Here is a 26,024-nt window from a genome sequence, read left to right as displayed (position 1 = left end):
TAGCGAATATTATCTAAATGTACTCCTCTTTGTACACATATTCAGTTGAAAGAATGGAAATGATAACACCCTTTTGCATCTTAACCCCTTTTTAAAAAAAAATTTCTGGGCAAGAGAATGCCCCTTTTACCCCCCCCCCCCCCAGGACATTGATCCACTGCTCAGTGCCTGAAAGTGGAGGCAGAAATTTGACTTCCCCCCACCCCATATCAAAAACCTGGCTATGCCCCTGGTACTGTATTAATCAAAGAAAACATTTATGTAAAAGATATTAGAAATGCTATTGAACATTAACTCATTATTACAATTGACCAGTTCCACGAAAAAATTACATAAATTCTGTTACTTCATATGGAAATGTACTTCAAAATTGTTCCATACGTAAAGTGAAAAAAGTTGGTAAATGTTATTTAACTGCAATCTGCTTCCTCCTATCTTGGCCTTTTGCGGCAGTTACTGCGTACTGAACTGATTGCCTTTGAACTTGCAACCATCAAGGACAAAACATTGTGCCCAAACTGTACAAGCTCAACAGTTGGATTCTCGTTCCTGCCTCCGCAGTACTCCTCCAGTGGGTCTTGTGAAATTTTTTCGCTTAAAATATACTTCACACCAGGGGTTTGAAGAAGTTCTTTGGTAAGTTGTACAAAAGATTTCACTATGGGAAAAGAAAAGGACAATATTAATTAAAAACCCACTGAGGGAAGCATGAAAAAAACATGCTCATTTGATTTCTAACAATATTAGTATCCCATGGTGAATCATGGAAGACTCAGTTGATTAATATATCAAGATGTCTAATGTTACTGTTATAAGAGTACAGTATAACACCACAACAAATTATCAAGAGAATGAAACTCCAACTGCATACAGATGAATGCATTACCAGATTATGAAACTTTAAACCTTACCCTTTTTTTCTGGCCCCATTTGAGAAACACTTTTGTTTTCAAGACAGCTTTATAGAAATGATATGTTATTTTGACCATATTCTTGACCACTTGGTTCTGTCTACTGTCATTTTCGAAATACCCAAAAGCAAATACCTGTAATCTGATGTCCTGCATAGGTTTCTCTGCACAAGAACAGCTTTTGTCTCTCCTTCTTGGGGACATCTGTAGCTTCTTGTGCTTCTGTATTCCACTCGTTTAGAAAGCCTAGGAAATCATCCTCCAGCCACTAAAAGAAATTTCAGTAAAATTATACCAAATCACATACTTCTATTTCTATATCCAAAGTCTTACTTGTGTTGGGTTACATTGGCAACATTCAAGCAATCGAACCAGTCATTCAATTTATTGATGAAGTGCACAGTTGATGCCATCTCATCTCTTCCCATCGACTCTATTGCATTTGCGACTGTCTTACTGAGAACCTGTAAAATATATTCCAAAAAATACACATACTGATAAAAATTTTCACTGTTTCATACTTCACCAATTGCACCAATTGATATGAACAAGTAAATAATGGACAAATTGTGCAGTATAGTTGATACAAAGTGACAAGTAAATAACTTGAATGCAGATACAATACTGAGCAAAATACTGTATGTAATAATATGACATGCAATGCATTACCTGAGCTGCCAAGTAGACGCGCATCCTTAAAAGGATTGTCTGGTGGCCCAAAGAAGTTACCTTAAAAAATAGTAAATAATTTTCCAAACATGTTGTCAAAGTATGAGAACGCTAATGTTGCGTTTGACGGAGAAACGATTTTTTAATCGTTATGGATAGACAATTCAAATATGATTTGAACAGTACAATACGTGACGTCAGCTCTGCCATAGCAGATTGCGTTATAACCCACCCTCCGCACAGTACCTATACGGTAATCACAACAAAAACAGCGTTTGTATACATAATTTCCGGTGAAATTTCTTAAAAATTAGATATGTTTTCAAAAACTCCTTAAGCCGCTATGTACTTGAGCGGTGGTTCCGTGGTCCTTGAGTAACAGAAGGTAAATTTTAACAGCAGACTCTGAGTTGTTCAGGCTATACATCGCGCTATCCAGCGCCAACGCGAAAAATGTTCTCATGTAGGCTGTACTCAAACGTTGACAATCGGACAGTTCTGCGAAGCCTAAGCTTCTCAGTGCTATATTCTGCTCTGACAACGATTCGATCAATTTCTTCAATAATTTCCGGTGAAATTTCTTATAAATTAGATATGATTTAAAAAACTCCTTAAGCCGCAATATATGTAGTAGATCGGTGGTTTCGTGGTCTTTGTGTAACACAAGATAAGTTTTAACAGCAGGCTCTTCGTTGTTTATACATCGCGGTATCCAGCTCCAGCGCGAAGAATGTCCGCGTGTATAGGCTACACTAACGTTTACAATCGGACAGGTCTGCGATGACATCGATCCCGCCAAGTTTCATCTTTCGCTTTAACGAATACTTTAAAAGTTTCCTTCTACTGTTAATTTGATCCGTGAATTTTATTTCAGCGATTTCGAAGAACAGTTAATGAACTGTGGTTTGAGTGTGAGTGTACTATGTGTAACGCTATACAAGTACACCAACTGAGCATCGTAGTATATACGTTCGCGAGTATGTACGTTATATATATGAGGCAATCCAATGTGCTTACACGTGAGTTAATTTGCTGCGGAATTGGGAGTGCTAACTTCAAGTCGCCTGTTTTGCCTATCTGCAAGCATTACGTCAATCACCATATTGAAGCGTTCGAACAAACGGTACTTTTGGTGAGAAACTGGTGAATTTGAAAACCAGATTTCTACAAGAAGAAAATGTCGAATGGGGACAATTTTTACATGGTTAGAAAGAGAAAAATAATAATTACAAGGACAATGTATCAAAATCTTCCACCAGACAATTCCTTTAATGAGGGTGTAAGGTTGATGTCTTGAAAAGTAAGTTTATGAACCTCAACCCTGGTGCTTGGGCATTCAGCTGCTGATCCCACTCTTGCAAAGAAAGCAGATGGGACCATCGGATTTCTTTCCCACGAAACTGCCATTAAAAAAAAACAAACACAAATTGTTAACATATCCGTCATTAGAATAATACATGTAACAATATAATTTGGATTAATATACATCATTGTGATCACTGCAATTTTAGTTACAGTAGCTTGACGGTGGGCACACATTATGTGCTTGAAGTTGAACAGTTGAAAGTTACATTCTGACGACAGGTACTGTACACTTAGTGTTTAGTATTCATCTTAAGACTCAATCTTCAGGCTGCGAGGCTGGTTTGTCTGCTGTCTTCAGGCTGCGAGCCTGCGACCAATATTTGGGACATTAAATTAATTTGCCTTTCTAAATCCCAAACCCAACTCCTTGTCAGTACAATAATTAAATACACAAGTACAGGTATGCCGATTACGTGGGAAAAGCTGCCCAGCTATAAATCATTACACTGAACACTACAATAGAGATATCATAATGGCTTCACATTGGAGGGGTAAAGATTTGTTTCACCTTTACAGTATTTTATGTAACAGCTGTCATTTATTATTACAACCAGTGTAAATGTTGAGTAAAATTTGTCTTTTGAAGCTATATAGCTGTAAACATTATTTCATTGAATTTCATTAAAAATGCAGGAAGCTGGCCAGTACTCCCGCTAAAGATTAATGCGACAATTAACCAGTCAAAAGCTCAATTTCATCGAGTTACAGTACATTACGGTGAATACTATACACTTCTTTAACAAGTTAGATTTTCCATTCAGTAACATTTATGTATTTCAGTAGTATAAGCCCATCTTATTGCTATCTTTTCGTTTCCTCAAAATACTTGTTTGTTAACAATTCCATTCTCAATTGTTTACATAGAAGTTTAAACACCATGTGCCGAGAGTAAGATGTGGCATCATACATTTCATTGCACAATGACAGAATGACTGGTTTACGGGTCTTTCAAAGAATCAAATTACATTAATCGATATTGTTGTTAATGTTAGAGTCAACAAATGGCCTTTAAACTCCTAAAGGATTATCTGCGGAATAGTACATGCTTAATTTGCTACACGTGTCTACCAGCACATTTAATAAGCATGCATGCACTCACCCTAAGCATTCTTGACTTTGAATTGCAACCAGAATTTTCCCACTTATTCCGTGTTGTCTTTAAGAGATGAGGGACATCACGGAAGAAATAAATTCTTTCGCGTTCCCTGAACGGATTCTGAGTGTAGAATGTAAGGCCATCATCTGTTACTGTTTCATGGAGTTTAAAGAACTTCTTATTTGGAGAAGCTCCATCGGCAATAATTGCTCTTACGCGGATGCTGAAAAGTTCCAGATGACGTATGCACTGCCAGACAATAGGAAAAAGATCATCACCTTTCAGTTCACAGGTTGCAAAATAAGCAATTGGTGCTTCAATAGTTCCAAAAATAGATCGTACCATTAGAACAAGCACATGTGATGCTAATGGTTATTTCTTTGAATTTGTTTCTCCCTTAAATCTCCTCTCAAAAAAGACCAAGCCAGACTTGATTTTCATCTCATCCAATATGAGGGTTGCATTTTCACTAATGTTACCTGTGGTAGGCCCAATTTCACTGGACACCTTCTGAAAAACTTCCGGAATAAAACCAACCCCTGACTTACAAAAAATAATATATTTATTTAAAGTCTTAAAGCTTGGAAGAGTAAGGAAGCCACTTTGCCTGATTAAGTTGTAAGCAGCTGGAGATTTACCATGGACTGCCACACACCATTTGATTATTTCTGGGTGCCACCTCCAGCGATTTTGATGGTCTGATTAGATTATTTTTCTGCTGTTCCCAAAGAAGAAATTGTGGGGACCCAGCTTTTATTTGAATTTCATGGAGTCCTCTTCATTCATGAAAATTCCCTTTAGAAATATTTGGTCTTCCAACTTTGAAATTGTACTACATAAACTGTCTTTCTTCCTTTTCAAGAGTTTGACTTTCTTCTGAGGGGAAGAAAGCAAGTCATTCCGTACATGTGAGGTGAAGTTCGTTGGGTTCCCGACTGTACCACGTAAACGATTTCGCTTCACATACAAGGCAGTTCTGTAATGATTACATAGATCACATCTCTGGGTTGATGGATTGCAGAAAAGTTTACACTGACTGTGTGTGACTGTCACTGATGTTTTCCCATCCTTGGCTATATATTGTTCAACATTAAAGTTCCTAAATTTCAGAGTGTTTACTTCAGCTTCATCAAACACATCACCATTTCCCTCGCAGATCCCAATGTTTTTAACTTTGGTTAATAAACTCTCAACATTGCCTTCCGACTGAAGTTCTTCTAGAGGGCTCATGCAATGTGCACAATCTTCTTTGCTTAGCTGTGCACCTAAAACATACATCTCCCATGAACCATTTTCATTGACACATATCCTCTTCATTATGCAAGTCCCCGGATTTCTTTAGTTCCACAACAATGCAGTGCCCCTCATTCATCCAAGAAACCATTCCAAACTCACTAGTCTTCTTAAAAAAAAAATACCCTTGGAGATCAGTGTGTTCTTTTGTGCTTCCAGCCACTTCGCATAAAGTGCAATTTTCCGAATGTGGCTCATATGGCTGCAATGTAATATTGACAGAAGAATTTTGGCCTTTATTTTTTTTTTCCACCTTTGCAATTTGAGCGTACAACACTGGCATACAAATTCTGGGTGTACTTCACCAACATCCAAACTAACATCTACGGACAATGCCTTCAATATCCATACATGGTAGCCCTGTTTAGATTTTGGCGCACTGTCACTTGGGATGATCTTTGCGCTGCCACATAGTCGGCACAATGTTCTTAAGTCCTCCAGATGGGCACTCGCCATACCTTGAGGAAAAGAAATGGCACAAAGTGTAAGCAAATTGACATTATGTTTTAATTTACATGTACTTTGACTTCCCACATAAAATCAATGTTTTTTCCAAATGGGTCAATAAACTTATTGAATAAAACAGAAGGAAATCTAACTTTTGGGCATCAATGCAGTGATGTAACACTGGGGCCACTGTGGCCCAGTGCAGTCAGTTTTTTGTAGTACCGTAAGGGACGTAAATACAGTCAGTTGATATTTTATCGCACAATTGCAGTTCAATCCAATGCATCTGGTTTGCATTGGAACCTACCAAAACTCTTATTTTATGAACATTTTCAAGGAGCCAACATAGTCAGGAGAGGGGTCTGCACATAACTATTTAAAAAATTATCCATATTTTCAATTCCTTGGGCTTAGAGCCTGCATGGATTTGGAGACCTATCATAACAACCCCACAACAGCATTGCATATAGGCCTATGGTTTGTATTTTTTATTTACTGGTGTGTGGGTCACATTGCCACTACACCCGCCTACACATGGCCTATGTAAAGTAACTTGATCCACTAGGCCCAATCTAGCTCAGGGCATGAACCATGAAAATATTAGGCCAATCGAATAAATTAATCAAGCAATCGGACAGAGATTCTTCTTTTGTTGGATACTGACAATGTAAAGGCTTAATGTAGCCCTTTCATTTCAGTTAAGTGTTCACAACATGTCTAAAAATATGTATTTTCATTCACCCTTGAGATTGGCCAAGCAAGGGACTAGCATTATTTATATTATAGGCCAAGGCTCTCGACCCTAACACTTATTATAATAAGGCCTAGCCTAGGGCCAGGGGACTACAATTTTAACCCTAATGAAATGGGCTAATGTTCATAGATTTTAAGCATCATCATTAAAATCACTTTAAAAACCAATTACTCTTGGACTGCATCCGTGTAATTGTGCAAGCTAACGCAGACGCCATTTTGTACAACACTGTAATTTCGGCAGTCTGAGTGAAAATACATTGCAAATTCTAAGTCCAATAGCATTTTCGAACATACCCGTACACTATCCAGCCGTTGTATACTGTCAAGAATAGGTCGTCCTGAGCACGTAACACGATGGAGTTCTATCCGGAGATGTCCGGAGAGCGATAAAATCCGCGAAAAACAGGGCAGTTTTTCGGTATAAGTCGCTAAAATCTGAATCTTGAAAAACACGGCTGACTCAGTGAATGTTTCGTGCAACGCTATCGGGTTTCTTTTATACCAAAGATATAGCTGTTAGCGTGGGGCTTCATCAGATTTTAATCTCAAAGCTGTCACCATGGAGCTAGAAAACAAGTAAACATGCACTTGACGCACTTTGAACTTTAGAACATGCATATTCATAAGCTTTATTTTAAAACAACCAGTCCTTTACTCCATTTGCGGATTGCCGGACGTAACATGATCGCTACTGATATTAATCGCGAAACTCAGCGGGGTGGTTAAGGCGATGATTGATTGTTTTACGGACATTAAAGAGTGGGTTTTCTCCTTGTTTGTAGCTCCATGCTTGAAGCTAGCGAACAGGGTCAACCCACCCAATAGCAAAATTAATACCTAAATTAACCGAATTGAAGCTGGCGAACGTTGTACAGTAGTTTTATAAGGCTTTTTTTTTAGAGTATTCAAAATCATACGAAGCTTTGTAAGGTGGGAGTATAAGGATCCCGAGATACAATTTCTCAATGTGACAAGGAAAACGTGGTAAATATGACCGATTAAAGGTAAATTTTGAGCGAAAATTTTAGGTCATTCACGTAGTAAGTACAATAATATGTGAAAATTAGAGTGCGACAGTCGGAAAAATAAGAGTGCGACAAGTCTGAAATTCCGGCTGTCGCACTCAAATTTTCCAACTATCGTCAGTTTTACCAAGATTGGGGGGGGGGGGTGAGACCCCCCAATATCACCTCTAGCGACGTCCCTGGACCGGCTACGGTTGTCCTTTCGGATGCGATATGATAAAAGCCTAATAACAAACATTACCACCACTGCATTTTACTTTTAACTGTATCTCTAAAGATAAATACACATGTCCTGGGCTTATCACTAACATTTCAATACTAGGAAAAATGGCTTAGCCTATGTATTTAGCCCTGGCCTTGGTCTAATCCAGGTTAGCCTACGTCATAACATGAACCTACACTATTTCAGTCTATTAACAAACATATCTAGAATTGTACAAATATTCTAACACTAGGGACTAGCCAGTAATCTGAGGTTTCAGGAAGACCAAAGCCTACTCAGCGTAGCCAGGTATGTTCTGGACAGTACCATTATAGGTTATTTCTAAATTTACTAAACTATGATTTTAATGCCTAATGACTTTCACTCACCATGTTCGGACAAAGCTTTGTAGGCAAAACGACACAAAAGCCACTACTCGTGCTAACATCTCATCGTTTGATGACTTACGGATTTTAGACATGCATCAAACTTGAAGCCAGTCATAAGGTGACATATTTTATCCTGCATAAAGTACCCACTTTGCAAAATTATCATAAAACTGAGAACTGCATGCACAGACTAATATGGAAGGATTACACAAAAGAAAGTGTGTAGGAAGGGGGAGGGGTGAGGGAGGGTTGCTTTTTCACAGCATTTTCAAGGGACAACTATGACGCGATCGGAGTGGGGGATTAAAATAATACAGGAAGAAAAATGTTTGAAATGTGCCTCTCAGATACCGGAAACCGACACTTTCCAGACATTGGAAACTGCATAAAACATGATCCGTGTCAAGTGGGGGGGGGGGTGGCTGAAACCCACGCCCAGTATCTGCCCATTTTATCATGTTCGATTACTACCCCAAGCAGATTTTATGATTTCCAAATCTGGTGAGCAAGGGCAAATTGCTTGGTGGCCCACTGGCAAGGCTATCTGTTGATTTTAATATGAATCTTTGTAAAAACCCAAACTACAATGTTAATATTGACACAGATGGTGAACAGGACCCAAATCATATCTCATTAATGAAAAAAAATCATATCTTAATAATGATAAAAAGAGTACCACAATATCATATGAAAATTAAAACAATGTATGACTTACTCAAGAGCTACAAGATTGTGCATACATTACAACAGAGGTTTATGATTGGCTCAACACAATTTCAGTGGCAATAAGCTGAAACTTCCCCTCTTAAGATATCATGCTTACAAAGGTTTCCACAATTCAACACCTGGTGATTTCAATTTTTTTTGACCCCCACCAAAAATAATAGGCTCCTTCTACTCCATTCCTACACATCAAATGTGACATTTGTCCAAGCTTCCCGTCTTGAGATACGATGTTAACAAGCAATCCCCGCACGATTACAGAGGTTACGGTTCCATTGAAAACCAGAAAAGCTGTCTGCAAGAGACTAATGTATGTATCACACCCATGATTTTCACTGCACTTTGAAAAGTTTCCTTGCTTGCTCTTCTGAGCAGCCAACACTTTTTCCAGTCAGGAACACAAGACCTTCTTTGACAAGCACTTTTCTGAGATATGGCAATCTGCAAGGTAAAAACATGTGAAGCATGGTGTTGTTAACGAATACCAAATTCAAAATTTACCTGGTAGATACAGTATTTAGATCATATCAAGGGTAAAAGAATCCTCATTTTCATGACTTATCACTTTAAACCAAAATATATTGTGGATTAAATAAATGTCAATACTAGCTTACAACTTACTTGTACCATTACCATAATCTACTGTAATCTTAAGTAAACTTCATAACGTACCTTGGACTGGTTTCCATAACATCACCGTTTGCCAGTCTCATATGTAGAAATACCTCAATCAACATTATATCATGACTACAATGGTCAAGGGACCCAAGTTTTAACAAAGGACAAATTAAGAGTACGAATGTTGTCACATATCCAAATAAATTGCATAAATATCAGTAACTTTTTAATTATAATAATGCATCTGAACCATTAAAAAGAATTTGGACCGGTAACTTAAATGTTTTCTAGGAGAATTCCTTATTTACCTTTAATTTAAGGACCTTAATTCTCCGGCATTATCAAGATTTTCTCTACAATATGTTATGTGTTAACAAGATCATTTTTATTTAAAAAACATTCATTATAATTCACCACCAATACCAGGATGAGAGCAGTATTTGGCTTCTCTCTTTTATAATCCATATTTCATTCATTCAACATTTCAATTCAATCTTACCAATGAATGCCCTCACACAATCATTTACAAATAAAATACAAATTAGTGTGGTTACATACTCGACTTCAAAATACCCTAGTCTTTTCAATCCATCTTTGATTCTTGGTGGAAAGTTGAAGAAATGTTGCTGTTGGTACTGAAACATGTCTCTGTTGAAATAAGGGAAAATATTTTACATTAAAAAAAAATTCACAAACCAAAAAATCTGCTTCATTGATTCCAATAATTGTCAATGTCACTCCATAGACATAATGGAGTCTGAATCTTAATGTATGCTTATATTTACGTGTTCATTAAATATCATTTGCAATAACCATTAGTAACATTATAGCAATAGCTTTGCAAATAACAGTAGATCAAAAGAGCACAGGCATCTGCGGTTTAAAGTATAACAAATGTTTAATATGCTTCACTTTCTATTGAAATCCTTAATAGACATAAATAATTGCTCTTTGGATGTATACATTCTAACAAGTATTAGTTTCATTTAATAGCTAGGTTGAGAAGTTACCTGTGATCTACTGGTCATTGAGTCAGGGTTTTCTTAGTTTTAAAGTGTGCATCCAACATGTTATGCAGGGTGTTTTTTCAGCTGTTAAAAAGACAAAATAATGACATACAAAAAAAATTCAAGTACAAGTAACATTTTTTTTTTTCAATTGCACATCAGTCCAAGTGCATGTACTCAGCTTATTCTTTTTAACACAACTTAGTTACATCTTTGATAATATGAAGATTAGATAGCACATCCTATGTGGCTAGTTTTCATATAATAAACATATTCATGGATCGTTATAGCTTGTTAAAAGTCAAAGTATTTTCTTTGCATTGCATAATGGTAGCGCCAAACATGTACACTTAAGAAAAGTCTACTAGAAAACAAAACATATTCCTCAATTATCTACATGCTAATATGAAAGTTTGGCTACTGGTTTGTAGATACTTTAATGGAAATATATCTTTTTCAAATTTAATAAACCTTTCAAGAGTTGAAAACTCTTCTGTGAAATTAAGGCAAAGAACTGATGTATATAATTGTAATCAATAATGCCAAGTGATTGTTGTAAATGCTACTTGAAGCTTCTATTAGAAAGAAACAGATAGAGCAACAGACTTACAATATAGTTTCATTCATAATCTCTTCAAGGTACTTGAGTACAGCTGGAAAGTGAAAAGTGAACACATAAAATGTTTTTATATCATATGCAGTCAATGTCAGTTATACTCAATCTACATAAAGCAACATTGTGCTATATGTAGATTGGGTAATCATGTATGATTCAGTACAAATAGTAAAGATGATAAGCTTGTCAAATTCTACGTCACTTTTTCATCATTAGTGAATGTATGATTATGTCAGCATACGAAACAAGGATACCACTACATATTATACTTGTAACAATGAATTGACCAAAGAGATCTCCCTTAGTTCACTCATGGTAATTTCAATTACTATTTGTCGCTGCACTAGTACTAATTTATGTAGAATAATTACAAAATGCAGTAAATACTCATATTGATAACAGTGAATATTAGGCTTATTACCTATTCTTGCGCAAGTCAACAGTCTTTGTGCTCACACGCTGCTGAAGGTCACTTTCCTCCAACATGGTTTGGGAATGGAATTCAATGGAATGTACTGTCAAAATATAAAATTAAACACAACTGACATAAACAAAACACATTCGGGGTACATTACTACCTCATTGTGAAGTAACTTTGACAAATCAATAATCAATTAAGTAATAATCACCCCTCCCAATGTGAAAATCTAATTTACCAGATCAGAACAGCTTACAGAGAATTATAAATTATTACATAAAATCTATGCACTATGTAGGAGAAAAATATGAAGTGTATTCACTTTGAAATCATGTTGCATGGTTTTCAATGTCATGGCCAATTCGTGAACCCATCACACACTCATATTTTAGCAAATAAAGTTACCATCATTTTCCACCATTACAGTGGCAACTCTTTAGTTAATTTAGTACCAATGGCATTCACTTAAATATTTCATCATTGCCAAAGGCAAAAAAATTGAAATTTACCCTGCTGTGAAATATTTTGCCAAGCAGCTGGTGGGATGTGAAATTTCACATATTTTATTTATATTTAGGTTTATAGTCTTGTTCAGGGCCAAGGCCCTCTCACACGACTTTACAACTTAACCCTGGTAATTGGTAACTTGTCACACCTACACACCAAAGTGTGCACAATTCAATCAATCTCACCTGGGACACCACAGTGCACCATAACCATGTGTCCCCCGGGGGACTTCCCATAGGGTGCAGCCACAAACCGGCGCACGCCACTATATTTACAAGTTACCTCACAAATCCCCATTTATACACCTGGGTGAAGAGAGGCAATGGAGATAAAGCGCCTTGCCCAAGGACACAACGCAATGATCTGGCCAGGACTCGAACCTGTAATCCTTGGATCACAAGTCCACTGCCTTAACCACTTGACCACAACGCCCTCATCAGAACAGCTTACAGAGGTTATTTTATAACGTTTTCAAATCATATAAGCACATACAAACATAATCTGCCACTACGAACAGGATCATTATAAAACAATATTGTTATGTTGTAGATCAATTTCTAAAATCATGAAACCCAGTGACTTCCATTGTCTTCAAAACACCTTACGATTCTCTATGTCAATGTAATTTTGCATACTTTGTCTACGATCTAATTTGTTTACCATCCAAGGTCTTAGGACATAATTTTTTCATTACATTGAAAATTTTCACATGTATTGTTGTCAGTTTATATTTCCTAGAATAAAAACTTGTTGTATTACCTGTTTAGGCACACCCAGACAACCCAGGTAAAACTGGACAGCTGGTAGACATGTGCATGTAAAACTGCATAATTCATCACATCTATTTAGTCTTATTAAGTCATGCTTCACTTATAGCAAGATCACTCCTACCTAATTTGCATATTATTGATACTGCTTTTCAGCTGACAATTCTTACACAAACAGGCAAATATGCATTTTTTCATGAAATCACTATCCAAACATACCAACACACCCACGGCTTCGTATTCCACACTGCCCAGTGTTACAGATTTATTGACCGTAACACTTCTCTGATTTTTCTGCCTTGATGACTGACTGAGGCGAACGATCTGCACCATTAGAATATCAGGTGTATTCATGGATACAGGTGATATTACAATGGTGTTGGTGGATCCACTGTGTGTATAAAAAGGGAATTATGTTTTCCATTTCAAGTTCAATCAGAACTGGCACTTGTAAGTTATTTGTGACACCATTTTTTGGTGTCTGTTCAAACATTTTATTTTTTAAGTCAACTTTAAACTCATTGAGGTTTACTAGTAACTTCATTTGCTACACATTCCTCTAAACATGAAGAACATGGATATAAAACAAGTCTTGTAATATTAGGAAACAGACTGTAAAATGATTTCAATGAATAAACATTAGTAAGTTTTATGAATCTGACATACTGTTTAGAGAGTGTAATAAACTTGCTGTTATTAACAGCTCTACAAAGCATCAACATTTGACTAGCAAATTATTCACTTGCTGTCCTACACTGGCAGGCTTCTTGTACGCAATGTGCAACTGAACACGAAATCTGCCCAAGCTTCCCCTCTTGAGATATACTAAACATGTATACATGTATACATGTATACTAAACATGACTTTTGATGAAGCTGCACTTCCTGAGATATCGTGTTTACTAGGTTTCTCAATTTTACCCCTGTTTACTTCAATAACATGACCTTTGACCCCAACACTGTTTTGTACTCAATGTGGTAAACCTACTTACCAAATATGAGAACTGTCCAATATTCCCTTCTTGAGATATTGTGTTTAAAGCAGAGCATAACAAACATACACACACACTTTCAGGACCACATAGGTTTTTGTTCTCATGGAACCAATATTTCCCGTTAAAGTTTATCTGATCTTAAAGGACAAAACACTAATTTGGTCTATGTTAATCCTTTACATGAGGCTCGTTTATGTATGTAATGATCTGCTTTACATTTTAATCACAACAAAGTAGAAAATTATAAGTGTACCATGTTTTACACAAGCCACCATCAACTGGTTCCCAGTCGAAGAACTCTCGCAAGCAGTCACTAACACTGCAATCAGTGTATTGAGAAGGATATAGTGGTAGGGCTGTGTAATCACAACAACCACCTTTCCATGACCTGTTCCATGATGTACACATCATTGAGTTTTCTGTTTCCACCATCAAGCACCTGAATGTAATGGATATACACTTACTGTTAATGCAATGCAGATATAAAAGCAAAATGATCATCAAAGGTGCAAAAGCTGCAGCATAATGCCTTATTTGCAGGATAGGAGTTGTTATGCAATCTGCAAGATGTACAGGTAAAACCTGTCAACGATGATACTACAAGAAAAAGAACCTAAACGAACTGATGTATCCATAATTGTTCAACAATATACTAATAACCATGCAATGATTCTTTACACTTATCATGGGAAAGGAAGCATTCATTTATAATTATAATGGAGTGGGCAATCATGTGAGAAATAGAAGCTAAGATTTTGTCTGGGTGTTACAAGAATAGTATAAAAAGAATTAAATATTGCAACTGTACTACTACTATGGATAAAGTAAATAATTACCTTGCAAGCAGTGTACATTTGGTCTCACAAAGTCTACTTTGTATTCATATTCGAAAATTTAATTATCACCTGTCATCAGGTCAGTAACTTCAGAAGCTAGGTGTGATCGAGATCATGTGAGCACATCACATCATGATAATGAAGATTTTTTACCCACTACCGTCTTTCCAAATATCGCTTCATTTTGTATTAACACATGTATGGTCCTCATGATCACTCATGTACATTCCACAGATAGAGGAGTTGGTATAACTACTATGAAAGGAAATCCCAGGGTGTCAGGTATGGTTTATGTGATCCCCGCCATGTAAACAGAGCTATTGAGTATTTTATCAATTAAATATTACATTGTTGAGAACTGTAAAGAAGGTTTAGAACCAAAAATAATAGTACGTAGTTTCAAAGAAGCTGGATGGGCAGCTTTGGCAAACATTAACTAGTTTTGTACATATGCCCCTCCAGGTATGTTAATGTGCTACTACTTGTGACATGCACATGTATATATTTCTGTCATCTGTGCAATGTCATAACTGCAGACCATAAATGTAGTTCATGTATGTTGAGCAATATTGGTACTGTATTTTGCATTTGACTCTCTGAGAAAATATAAAATCATCATAAAGTCGGAGGGTTTCAAAGAAAGTAACACATACGTAACTTTTTTTGGTATGAATCTGACATATTTATATTCAACAATATATTCAAAATGACACTGTAGGGTGCTCCACTTCTTGTGCCCAATTGATAAAAATGTATATATGACATCTCTAAACGCTTCCTCTTGTTTAATTGACCCAGTTCAAATGACCTTTGACTTACATTAAAGTAAGCTCCTGTACTCAATCAATGTGTTTCACCAACATACCAAACATGTGATGTGACCATCTCCCCTTCATGAGATAGCATGTTTAAATTTTTTTTTTCTTCACAATTTCGCCCCTGATCACTGTCAAGCGAAAGCAACAGCCTTCTTGAACTCAATATGATACCCTTCCATAACAAATACTAGATTGGTCAAAGCTTCCATTCTTGAGATACATTTCTTTCACAATCTGACCTATATATGATCTCACATGACGTAAAGCTGACCTCAACCAAAAACAGTCTTCTTCAGATATCATCATGTTTACATGTTTTTTATAATTTGACCTCAAATGACCTTTGACCATCTTTCCAAGCTTGCATTCTATAACTTTACAAGCTGGGCATCACAAACACACATTAAAATCAAATATATTTCCACACAAGCCTGCACAACTACGAATGTTACGATTGTCATTCAAACCAAAGGAATGTGGATTGAAAATTTACTTACCCCAATAAGTATTATTTTAAACGGTCTCATGGGCAAGACATTGCTGTACAATATTACTCACACTGATAACTGCTGCCCCCTCATCTGCTTCACTTTCTTGGGGTGCATCTGCCTCTTTCATTCGGTGCATCATCAAGACCCATTCCAGCTGAGGCCTTTGCTTGATACTCCGAGAAAATTAAGAAATTGAACACATTTACAAGAAATAGAAATTATATTGAAATATGTAGATGTGACTCGTTCAGGTTTGATTGCCGTCCTGAAACGACATGACATGGAGTTAATGAGCATATATAGACTACACTGCAACAACTTTATATCGCTTGATTGAGACGAAGTAAAAACTTTAAAATGTTGGTCTGATATGCTACATCAAACCATAAACATTCTCAAACAGTTGTAAATTTAGTAGCATTATCCAGCATCTCCATCTTTCCACATTCATAAGGTCTGAAATTACTGCTGGATGGAAAGCCTTTGTCATTAAACTTTGAATAGTACAGAAAGAGTGTTTGCCAGCTTATGTAACATGTTAAAGCACTGAAATCTTTTGGGCATTCAAGAGGTAGATCTGTGAACATCATTTGAAAGTTAATTAGCTCAGTTCTTCACATTGTTGGTTATGCCAACATGTCCGTTTTTGGAACTTGAAAACTCAATAAACATATTCGTTTTGTTCAAGTCACAGAAAAGTCATAATTTCTGTTAAGTTGTCACCTAACGATAACTGAAATTGGTTTTAACCAAAATTATATTAAAAGCAGCATCTGTTACAACCTGACAGAATGATTGTTTGTACGAATTACATGAACTCAGTAACCAGTACCACAAAGTTCTTTGAGGGTACTACTACATCATTGGGAGAGAATGAATGAGAGGAAGATTATGAAAAGAGTAAAGCATAATAGGAAAAAATCAGGGGCATATGGAGAATGCCAAATGTTTGCATCTCAGTGTCAATTATATGTGACAGGATGAGACTGGGGTCAGAGGGGTAACGCATTCCTGAGTAGATGGAGAAAGAGAAATTTATTAACAGTTATTATATTACAACAGGGTGGATGTAGAAGGAATGGATATGTAACGGAATGACATGAAGTAATTATGTTGTTAAATTGTTAGTGTGAGTTAGACTTCACTTTCCAAAAAATGATGAAACATTAAGTCAAATTGCATCATGAGGAGGTAAGAGATTATATAACATTTATAAATACTGAAATATATTTACAAGAAAAAAGCACAACGTCACTTAAAGATGATTACTAATTGAATGATGTGAAGGGAAGAGGCACTAAGAGATTTTTCACTACAGTTAAATCCACTTGCCTTTTCTGCATGTAGTATGATTTTTGAAAGTTAAGATGTAATCATACTTCATTTGACTGTTTCTGAATGAATAAAATACCTGTTTTGTCAATGTGCAAATTAGAAATCATGAATCAACAACTATAAGGTGGGATGAACACTGCTTGGGAAAACAAATTCATGTTAATTTGTTATTCTGAAGGCATGCCTTACATACATTCAAACAGCAGGCATCTACTTACTGTTTTACCTCTGGATGAACAAGCTTGTTCTAGATGAGATATGAAAGGGGCCATAGAATGAATAATCTGAATTCCATTAACAGTAGAGCAGTTTTTGTTCATTTACTGTTGACTTTGTATGTGAGCAAACATTTACATTCAATGCAGTCCCAATGGCAAACAAGACCTAGCTGCATTTGTATATAATCCCCTGTCCTTTGTGTATTTGTTTAAGACAAGGATGCAAAATGAATCGTGAATAAAATAACTAGAACATAATATTAACCTCTTTTGTTCAAATATCACATTAGCACGTTTTGAGTAAATGTCGGCTGTTTGAATATGTTATTGCACTATAGCCTGTGACTTTTCATGTTTTAAGCATTTCTGTACCATTTAAACAAAACACATGATCAAATTTGGGACAGCCGATCACAACACAATGTATAGATCGCTTTTAATTACTGAAATAAATTACCATTCTCCTTGAAGAATTTCTTGAGATGGATGCTATTAGCCTTTTTCTTCATTACTTCCCCATTTTTATTTTGGAGCCTATATAGCCATTTTGGGAGAACTTCATGGACTATGTATGGCCCATTCCACCATTTCTCCAGTTAACCCCCTTTTCGTCCTTCCGCGCAGCGCATTCTTCACCAGGACTGCATCTCCAATATTATAACGCTGTGGGAAGTTTCTGAAGAACAAGTTATTCTCAAATGTTTCTTTACAAAATTGAATTCAATAAAAGAATTTATTTTGCAGTGTGGTGAGATAGGGCTGCAAACAACATGTATAAGTGACTCACATAACTCAGGCCGAGCTACATCATGGATACAACATGATTCACAGTAGATAATGATGGCTTGAAACTTATTTAACTTTGCAAAAAGGTACACTATACAAACATTGAGTGAAAATTATCAAGAACTATATTCTGCGATGACCTAATCAGCTAACTGCCAGAGAGCATTCACGTCATAGTAATGACAGTTACCGTCCCATAGCAGCTGCCTAAAGGGAAACTAAAAGGGTAATATAGGAGTGATGATGTATCAGTGTACAATGCATTTACAAATGAATATTTAACCTCAATCGCTGCAACCCTTTGCAAGTCAACATTTTACCTTTAACTGAATTAGTTCCTAGGCAAGTATATTGAGGAGATCTTTATACACAAGCAATGCTGTTGGAATTGCTACAAATTCTTAATTCACTTTTTAGTTATGAATTTCAACACTAATGCATTGTTTGGCATACAATCATTCCTAAAAGAAATATCAGTAGTCAAGAAACTGTGTAGCCACACTACTGATATTCTCCAGACTAATAAAAATGTTATATGTTAGTTATATGGAAATCAATCATCCCTTCTGCTTGGGTGACAACAAATAATGAAAGTTAGTTGCAGAATACATGCCTTTTGCTTAAATCTCTTATCGTAATTCCTCTTCTGCCTATCCTGAGCTTTGTGGTTGTTCTTCATTAGAGTTTTGTGAACCCTCCACTCTTGTAAATTTGTGTGCTGCAATGTCTTCAGCGGTGGCCTCACTTGCAAGTTGTGCAGCTTCACTTTGGACCATCGGTAGTAGCTGCATAGTCGCATGGAAGCTTTGGTTCTCTATAAATGTATGGAGAGCACTGACATTTGAAACATAAAACACATCGTGTCATTATGCACATTATTATCATGCTTTAGTTACATACATGTATGAGTAATATCAATTTCTAGCCTGGGAGTTACTATTTAGGAGATGTATGATATGATTTTTGTTCCAATCACACAGAAGCAGATTATACTTACCAGACAACACCTGTTCTTCAATCTGGTATATTTGTTTGACACCAGGATGATAGTACTTAAATACAATACTGCTACAAGATGTCAATAGTTTCATTCAAATTCAAAACTGTATCACACAATTTTTAATCTCTTGCATTGACAAACAATCATTTTAAGGAATGCCATAAAGATCTGCAGTTTTGCCTAATTATAGTACAGCATGATTTACAAACACAATTCCTATGATGACATAACTGATCTGCAATTGTTAATTGGTTTCATGCAGATCAATCAGCCGTTGAGTTTCAGTTAAGTGTTTGGCAGTGTTAAATTTGGGGCGAATTCCTAAGAGCGGAACTTTCATGATGAGATGCACAAATAATAACTTTCAATCCATATGAAACTCTAGATAGACCTGTTTGTATACAGGCATCTAATAACTGCATGACCTCATCGTATAATGTGCAGTTAAAGGGAACTGAAAATAATGTTGCTGTCCATATTTATACTCTCTGATACTGCTCTTTCAGATCTTTCACTCCAAACAAATTCCAATACCAGTGACATCTAATGATAAAGGGATATGTAAGAACAATTGTATTTTCACCTAATCCCCAACAGCTTAGTCAGCCAAATGGTTAAGATTGCTTCAAGTTGTATGCATGGTTGTTATTAAAAATGTATACAGAAGCACAGCATATAAACATAACTGAGCTTGTGGGTACATCCCCATACACTCTTTGTCCAGCTTACATGGCAGTGTGTGGCGGTGTGAATTCAACAAAGTATTTCGCTCTTTCGTATCATTTCAATTGTCACAGGTGCCATTTAAGGATTGTATTGTTGGTTACATAACACTATGACAGGGTTTCCCTAACTTTATCCCCCACGAAGCCCCTGTTGATGTCAGACTTGTCCACGAACCCCTAACTTTTCGACACACGATCTGAGTCATTATTATACTATAATACGTATAACAGTGCTTCTTAAATCAAGTTCATAGTGTTATATTGTAGAGGTTGTCGATAGGTACGACTTTTGTACATTACTAATTGATATGATATATCAGACCTTAGTTCAACAAAAAGTACTCTAGTTTTGACTTTCAGAAACGTCTCATGAACCCCCTGGGATGGACTCACGCACCCCCTGAGGGTTCATGTACCCCAGTTAGGAAACCCCTGCACTATGATATGCCTCAAATACTGCAACATTAACAGCACATGTTTAATAAACTATGACCTATTTATACAGCACTGAAGAAGCTCGGCACCTGCAAAGAATGCCAGCACAGGGCATCTTTTCACACTTTTTGCTGCTTTTCTGTCCTTAGGCAAAATGTCATAGGCTAGATAATCATAAACTGGCTTAACATAAATTGATGTTTCCTGTTCTATTTTGAACTGCTGCACATCAATTGGTAAGTTGTAATCTCTAATAATTTTTTCTTTTCACTATTAACTTTTCACTATTTTTCACTATTTTTTTTCACTATTTTCACTATTTTCACTATTTTCACAGCATCTTTTCACTATTAACATAGAGGCCTACAGGGTCAGTGCATGGCAAGAACTTGTGTGTAAGGAAATTTGATGAATCTGGTATAATAATGCCGACCTTGTCACATATTGTAAGACAGATTAGCATGAGGAAAGGTGTGCCTGCATTTTACATTCTATAGGACGACATAAAACTTATTGGCATCTTTAATGTCATGAAATCACTTAATTCCAAACTGCATTATCTTTGTCACCTAGTCATCCCATCCCACATATCCCCATTATAACCTAAGAAGAGGTGATGTATGCCCAAATATGTCTCCATATTATTAAGACAACTGTTCCCATGTCTTCATTTTACACATTATGGTGCATATACTCAGGAATTTAAGGTTGCTTCTTCAGTCCTACTCTTGTCCGATCATGTGTAATACCCAAAAAATAGGTGTTTTATATTAAAAATCAAGCTAACCTATATACAACAAAGTTGGATATATTTACCTTCCATACATTACAAAAAACGGGGAATATCCTGTTGAGGCATGTACAGACACTCTGTACCCAAAAAGTACATCTTGCAGATAGTCATCCCAATTAGTTCCATCTTCATTTGCTACCTTGCTCAGGGCATTCTTTAGAGTTTGGTTGAAACGCTCAACCAAACCATTCGTTTGTGGATGATAAGCAGAGGCGACCCTGTGCTCTATTTGGAACCTGTGAAGAAGTCTTCTGTTGACTTCATTCATAAACTCCCTCCCTTGGTCAGATATTAAAATATCAGTGCAACCGAATCTGTGCAATATGCAAAGTTGAAAGCAATATTATGGGTAGTGAATGCCACACTGTAAGTCATACATAAAATAAATTCTCATCTTGAAAGTAAATATTTAAGCTCCACTACAGAAATAATTAATGCTCACCATGCTAGTTCAGTGCAGACTGAAGTTTGTTGAGGCATTGAGTTAATTGGATCTTTTATTGTGACAATTACATGATTATGGGCTAACTGGCTGAACTTCTGTTATTGGAGTTTGCAAGTCATATTTTAGGCATGCATATGTATCACACAGTTTACTATAAAAGCTGAAAGGTTTAACCATACGAGCCAATGCAATTAAATAAAAGAAATTTATCAAATTAGAGTAAGTTATGGTATACCAGAAGTTAAATGCTTTTAGTAGGATGGTGCTCACTTGATTTATGTGTGATATGCCAGACTGTATAAATGTCACACAAACAATAATTTTCCTAAATCATGATCCATTTGGGTTCTTAAAATGTACTATAATACATCATTTTGCATCAAGAGACCTAAAAATTGCCTTATTTTGCCAAAGAAAAGGGGACCCTCCACCAGGTTCAGAGAGTATCCCCCCTCCCACCAAAACACACATACACACAATTATGTGTATCCCTACTAGCAATTTCATCAAAGGACCGAATAGAGAAATGCTACCAAACCTCAGTTGATACATTATCAGTCTTATCATGTTGAAGTTCTTGTCAAAACAGCCAAGTAGTATTAAGTTCACACTTTGTGAACAGAAAGTTCTTTGTGGTTACAATATGAAATTGACCAACACTTTTTTGAACAACAATATACCACCATAGGTGACATCTAGCTGTGGAATGTGGTCTTAATTATTTACTCATCATTTGTTTGAACAAACTACTTAAAGTTATCTGCTTCAGTGAATCAGGTCCGGGAAAAATCTCTATTGGGGGAGTAGACTAAATGAAGACAATTGTCTGGCTATATGACACTTAATTGATAAAAGCTGTGTATCAAATGTGGGTGAGAAACAGAGGTGAACCTTTGCAAATATATGTAGGAACAGAAACTACTTGCAGATAAAACTTGTTAATGGGGAAAATACTACAAAAGATTACAGTATACTTCACACTTCTCACCTCCCTCCAGACCTTGGCCTTTCTGTATGCTTTATACCTATGTGGAAATAGTTATTTATTCAAACACAGCATTGTTGACCATTCTGCCGTGAACTATCAGTTATTTGATATGAGTAACTGCAGAAAATTCTAATGTCTTAGATATTTTACCTCATCATCACATCAGTAATGAAATTTGATGTTGATACCGCAGTCTTGTCAGGAATTGGCTTAGCCTCAAGCCACTTTGAATAAAAGTCACACAGTGTAATGATAAATCTGTTTTTGGCAGCTGTCACTAGCAGAGGACCAATAAGATCAACACCAACCTGTTAAGAAAGAATACAGCATTTAGGTTCTAATTTATAAAACATTTGCAAGTTGCAGGCTCTGCCTTAGCTGTTCTTCTATTTCCATTGCTTGCTTCATTCTGTAGTCTGTTCACAGGTGTAGATAAAAATAGTGGATATCTTATCAAAACAGCTGGTGTTGGTGGATTTAAGCCAATTATATTTACATTGCAAATGTAACATAAACCATATTGCACCATATTTATTTTCATTAAACCACTAAAACAGAAAATGGTATCACTGTTTTCCAACTTAAAACTATACCTCCATATTGGTGGTTGCTCTCCAGTTATGCCGAAGGTATTCTGTCTTGGCCCCAAATATGCCAGATATTCAAATATGGTCACTTTGGTCAAACTTGAATATTAAACTATTTTTATTTCCAGCCTGGAGGAAATTTACCTCACTAGGATTAACAATGAACTTGTGGGTTCATTTACAATGTGTGACCACAATTTGAAGGGTTAAAAATCTCTAGGAAAGTACTTTTTGAAAACTTCTAGCAATTACAGTACTTAGCCAGAATTTAGGGCCTATTTAGACTACCTTTATACTTAATTTCATTTGTCCAGACAAAGTGACCTAAAAATAAACTTCAGCTGTACTGCATGCTGTGGACAACCAGTACAATTAAAAGAATTAGAGAATTTACCTGTTTCCATAATCCAGCCACAGGAATACTATGGAGTCTTCTTCATGTACAGGACAATGATCTTTTGACCCCCTGGCACACCTTGCAATGCTGCACATACTTGGCTACGTCCATGTTGATACTTTTCCAATCTTCTGTCTAGTTTTATCCCTGCCAAGATGTGCACCTTCAAAGAGATAAGAAAATTCATGATAAAAAAAACAGGCTGCAGAAATGGTAGTTGCCACATGAGGCCTTCAATATCTCACCAACCACAATGAATCTGAATTTGTTACAGACATTAATAATTCAGTACTACCTACCTATAGACAGTATAGAGGTAGGCTAGTCTATAGTTCATTAATTGTATCTTTATATTGTGCGTCCCATCCATGCAGACAAGACTATTTCTGTCAGCTTAAGTGATACAATTTGGTTATGCTTGTTAACTTCTGTGTTAGACGGGGCCATAAAAGGTGGAAATTTTATGATATTTTTCATATAAATTTGTTATGACAATTGGGTAAAGAAAGCGACAAAAAAACTGGGGCCAGCAACTTTTTTCATGCACATACAACTTTGCTCAAGCATAAAACTGATTATAATGTACCATAAGCAATTGCTTCAGTTTCGGGGATGAGTTTTTACAACTAACTAAACGTGGTCAAAGAATATCATAATTTTTGCACCAATCAGGCCTAGCATTGTTATATTTTAACCGTGAAGTGGTTGTTCGCCATTTGAAGTCATGTTTTATGACACAATTCAGAGTTCTCTGGGTGAATTACCAAAATATGATATCAATTTAAATATTAATTGCAGGTGTGAGGGATGACGGAAACGGGAAAAATAAATTGTACTATGCAATGAAATGTAACCACCAATGTCCAAATAGAGGATAGCCTCTCCTACGTGTAAACTTACATAGGCCTAGCCTAAGTGGTATTAATTATGACAAAAGTCATCTTTCCTTCGAAACGGTCTGGGATAACCACAGGCGAAGTGTTTATCATATACTGTTAGTTACAGGCATTACCTCCGATGCCACTATGAGCTGCCTCGATTTGGACGCGCTGTACAGCCCTAGATGTTAACACTTTTCTTCCATGAAAGTATGTCAGAGTATCATCTCCAGTCTAATACTACGGATACTGCCACAGTCCATTACTGATTAAACTTTTGCTTACTTTAACGTACCTGCTAATGCGGACATAAGTGTTCAGGGGGACACAATTTAGAACAAAATATGCGACCAAGAAATAATGTCCCCCTCGTTTCATCATAGCATAAACTGTCCTGGGAGACAGTCTGTACCAACTGGCCTTGTACAAAAGGTCCGGGAGACTAAATGTACTGGGACTGGGACAGTATATACTGAATATGGAATATTTGCGACAGTTTGTACTGCTACACCGGCAAGGCTCACCGGCTCAAGGGCAACTCGATAAGAGCGGAGCCAATGACACGCACCACCCTGCTTGGTGTACTACTATGCGGTTCTCTGTTGCTAAACAGCGCCGGAACCCATCGACGCAAGTGCAACCCGCCCCAAAAACGTACAAAATATGAACAAGGCAACCCTGGGTTGCTTAAAAAAAACATCCACTGTTGGTCCTTTCGAGAACCTGTTGTGGACCACGTGTCTGATGTGAAGAATCATCCTAATCATCCTAACTGTTCCTTTGGCTAAAGCAAGGAACCAAAAATGTATGGAAAATGCCAAAGATTGAATCGTTTGACTCCATGAGATACGTCGACATGCCTGCTAATCGATTATTCTGACCATGGGTCTTACCAAAAGCATTTATGATCATGTATTCAATATGGTAAACAAATATGACCTTTATTATCAATCCAAATTGTGGTTCTTGCAAATAACATGTCCCGGATGAGACTGGGCTTTCGGTGCGCGCGGCACCTGCCCCTCAGTAGGAGTGCTCCTTTGCGACCCCGCTTGGGTAGCTCTCTCGGGGCCGGACTTCTTCCTGGGGAATTTCTTTCTTGGCCGGAGCCTTGCCCTTTTCCCTTCGCCAAAATCAGACCGGACGTCGCCGGGACCGTGGGAGGCACTTTTTCTCTTTCTCCTCTTTCTCCTTTCTTTCTCTGTCCACACTCTCTTCCTCGGCCCCCTCTGGGCCCTTCTTCTCCACCTCTCCTTCCTCTTCCTCTCCTATCTATACTAGATCTCCCTCTACTAGGGAGCCGCTGGGGTTGGGGAGCAAGTCATACTTGTCCTGAAGCTTTGTCCTGCTAGCCAGGCATCGATCTCTAGCCATTGACTGGGGGTGAACTGGATACACACCAGACACGAGTCCCTTCTGGTGCAAGTACGGCAGTTGACCCCTAGATATGACTGAATAACCCCAAGTTAAGGAAACAACTTCTTAACA

At 36.9% G+C, this 26,024-nt stretch overlaps 2 protein-coding genes and 1 long non-coding RNA gene across 4 annotated transcripts; all 3 read right to left on the bottom strand.

Annotated features, from left to right (window-relative positions):
• Nucleotides 1-226: 226 nt before the first annotated feature.
• LOC139954683 (uncharacterized) lies at nucleotides 227-4,483 on the bottom strand. Its single transcript, XM_071954602.1, has 5 exons — nucleotides 4,045-4,483; nucleotides 2,861-2,980; nucleotides 1,581-1,619; nucleotides 1,047-1,179; nucleotides 227-658 (listed from the first exon to the last, which is right to left on the bottom strand). Exons 1-5 carry the CDS (start codon nucleotides 4,384-4,386, stop codon nucleotides 432-434), a joined length of 861 nt encoding a protein of 286 aa, XP_071810703.1. The 5' UTR covers nucleotides 4,387-4,483; the 3' UTR covers nucleotides 227-431.
• A 4,354-nt stretch (nucleotides 4,484-8,837) lies between these two features.
• Nucleotides 8,838-18,590, bottom strand: LOC139954911 (uncharacterized). The gene is made up of 8 exons (XM_071954899.1): nucleotides 16,017-18,590; nucleotides 14,058-14,243; nucleotides 13,029-13,200; nucleotides 11,539-11,632; nucleotides 11,112-11,154; nucleotides 10,505-10,585; nucleotides 10,053-10,142; nucleotides 8,838-9,317 (listed from the first exon to the last, which is right to left on the bottom strand). The coding sequence occupies exons 1-4, from the start codon at nucleotides 16,061-16,063 to the stop codon at nucleotides 11,570-11,572; spliced, it is 468 nt and encodes a 155-aa protein (XP_071811000.1). The 5' UTR covers nucleotides 16,064-18,590; the 3' UTR covers nucleotides 8,838-9,317; nucleotides 10,053-10,142; nucleotides 10,505-10,585; nucleotides 11,112-11,154; nucleotides 11,539-11,569.
• A 45-nt stretch (nucleotides 18,591-18,635) lies between these two features.
• Nucleotides 18,636-24,312, bottom strand: LOC139954913 (uncharacterized). 2 transcript variants are annotated; one of them, XR_011788234.1, is made up of 4 exons: nucleotides 23,656-24,312; nucleotides 22,825-22,982; nucleotides 21,265-21,555; nucleotides 18,636-19,102 (listed from the first exon to the last, which is right to left on the bottom strand). It is a non-coding gene; the product is annotated as an uncharacterized lncRNA (long non-coding RNA). The 2 variants fall into 2 exon arrangements; XR_011788233.1 differs by lacking the exon at nucleotides 23,656-24,312 and having other exon boundaries at nucleotides 22,825-23,230.
• Between the last annotated feature and the right edge of the window lie 1,712 nt (nucleotides 24,313-26,024).

Source organism: Apostichopus japonicus, chromosome 17, assembly GCF_037975245.1.
Source record: "Apostichopus japonicus isolate 1M-3 chromosome 17, ASM3797524v1, whole genome shotgun sequence".
Lineage (NCBI taxonomy): Eukaryota > Metazoa > Echinodermata > Holothuroidea > Aspidochirotida > Stichopodidae > Apostichopus > Apostichopus japonicus.
The sequence above is the reverse complement of the archived record's forward strand: the minus strand, read 5'-3'. Positions and strand labels throughout refer to the sequence as shown.

Bases quoted from the DNA above. Each gene is read 5' to 3' on its own strand.
- LOC139954683 (XM_071954602.1), bottom strand. From the start codon at position 4,386: ATGGTACGATCTATTTTTGGAACTATTGAAGCACCAATTGCTTATTTT. The intron at 2,981-4,044 runs GTGAGTGCATGC...TTTTAATGGCAG, and splicing joins CAAAGTCAAGAATGCTTAGG to TTTCGTGGGAAAGAAATCCG. The intron at 1,620-2,860 runs CACCCTCATTAA...TTGGGCCACCAG, and splicing joins TTTTCAAGACATCAACCTTA to ACAATCCTTTTAAGGATGCG.
- LOC139954911 (XM_071954899.1), bottom strand. From the start codon at position 16,063: ATGCACCCCAAGAAAGTGAAGCAGATGAGGGGGCAGCAGTTATCAGT. The intron at 13,201-14,057 runs GTACACTTATAA...TTATACACACAG, and splicing joins GGTGGCTTGTGTAAAACATG to TGGATCCACCAACACCATTG. The intron at 11,633-13,028 runs GTATGTTTGGAT...ATATTTTGACAG, and splicing joins ACGAAGCCGTGGGTGTGTTG to TACATTCCATTGAATTCCAT.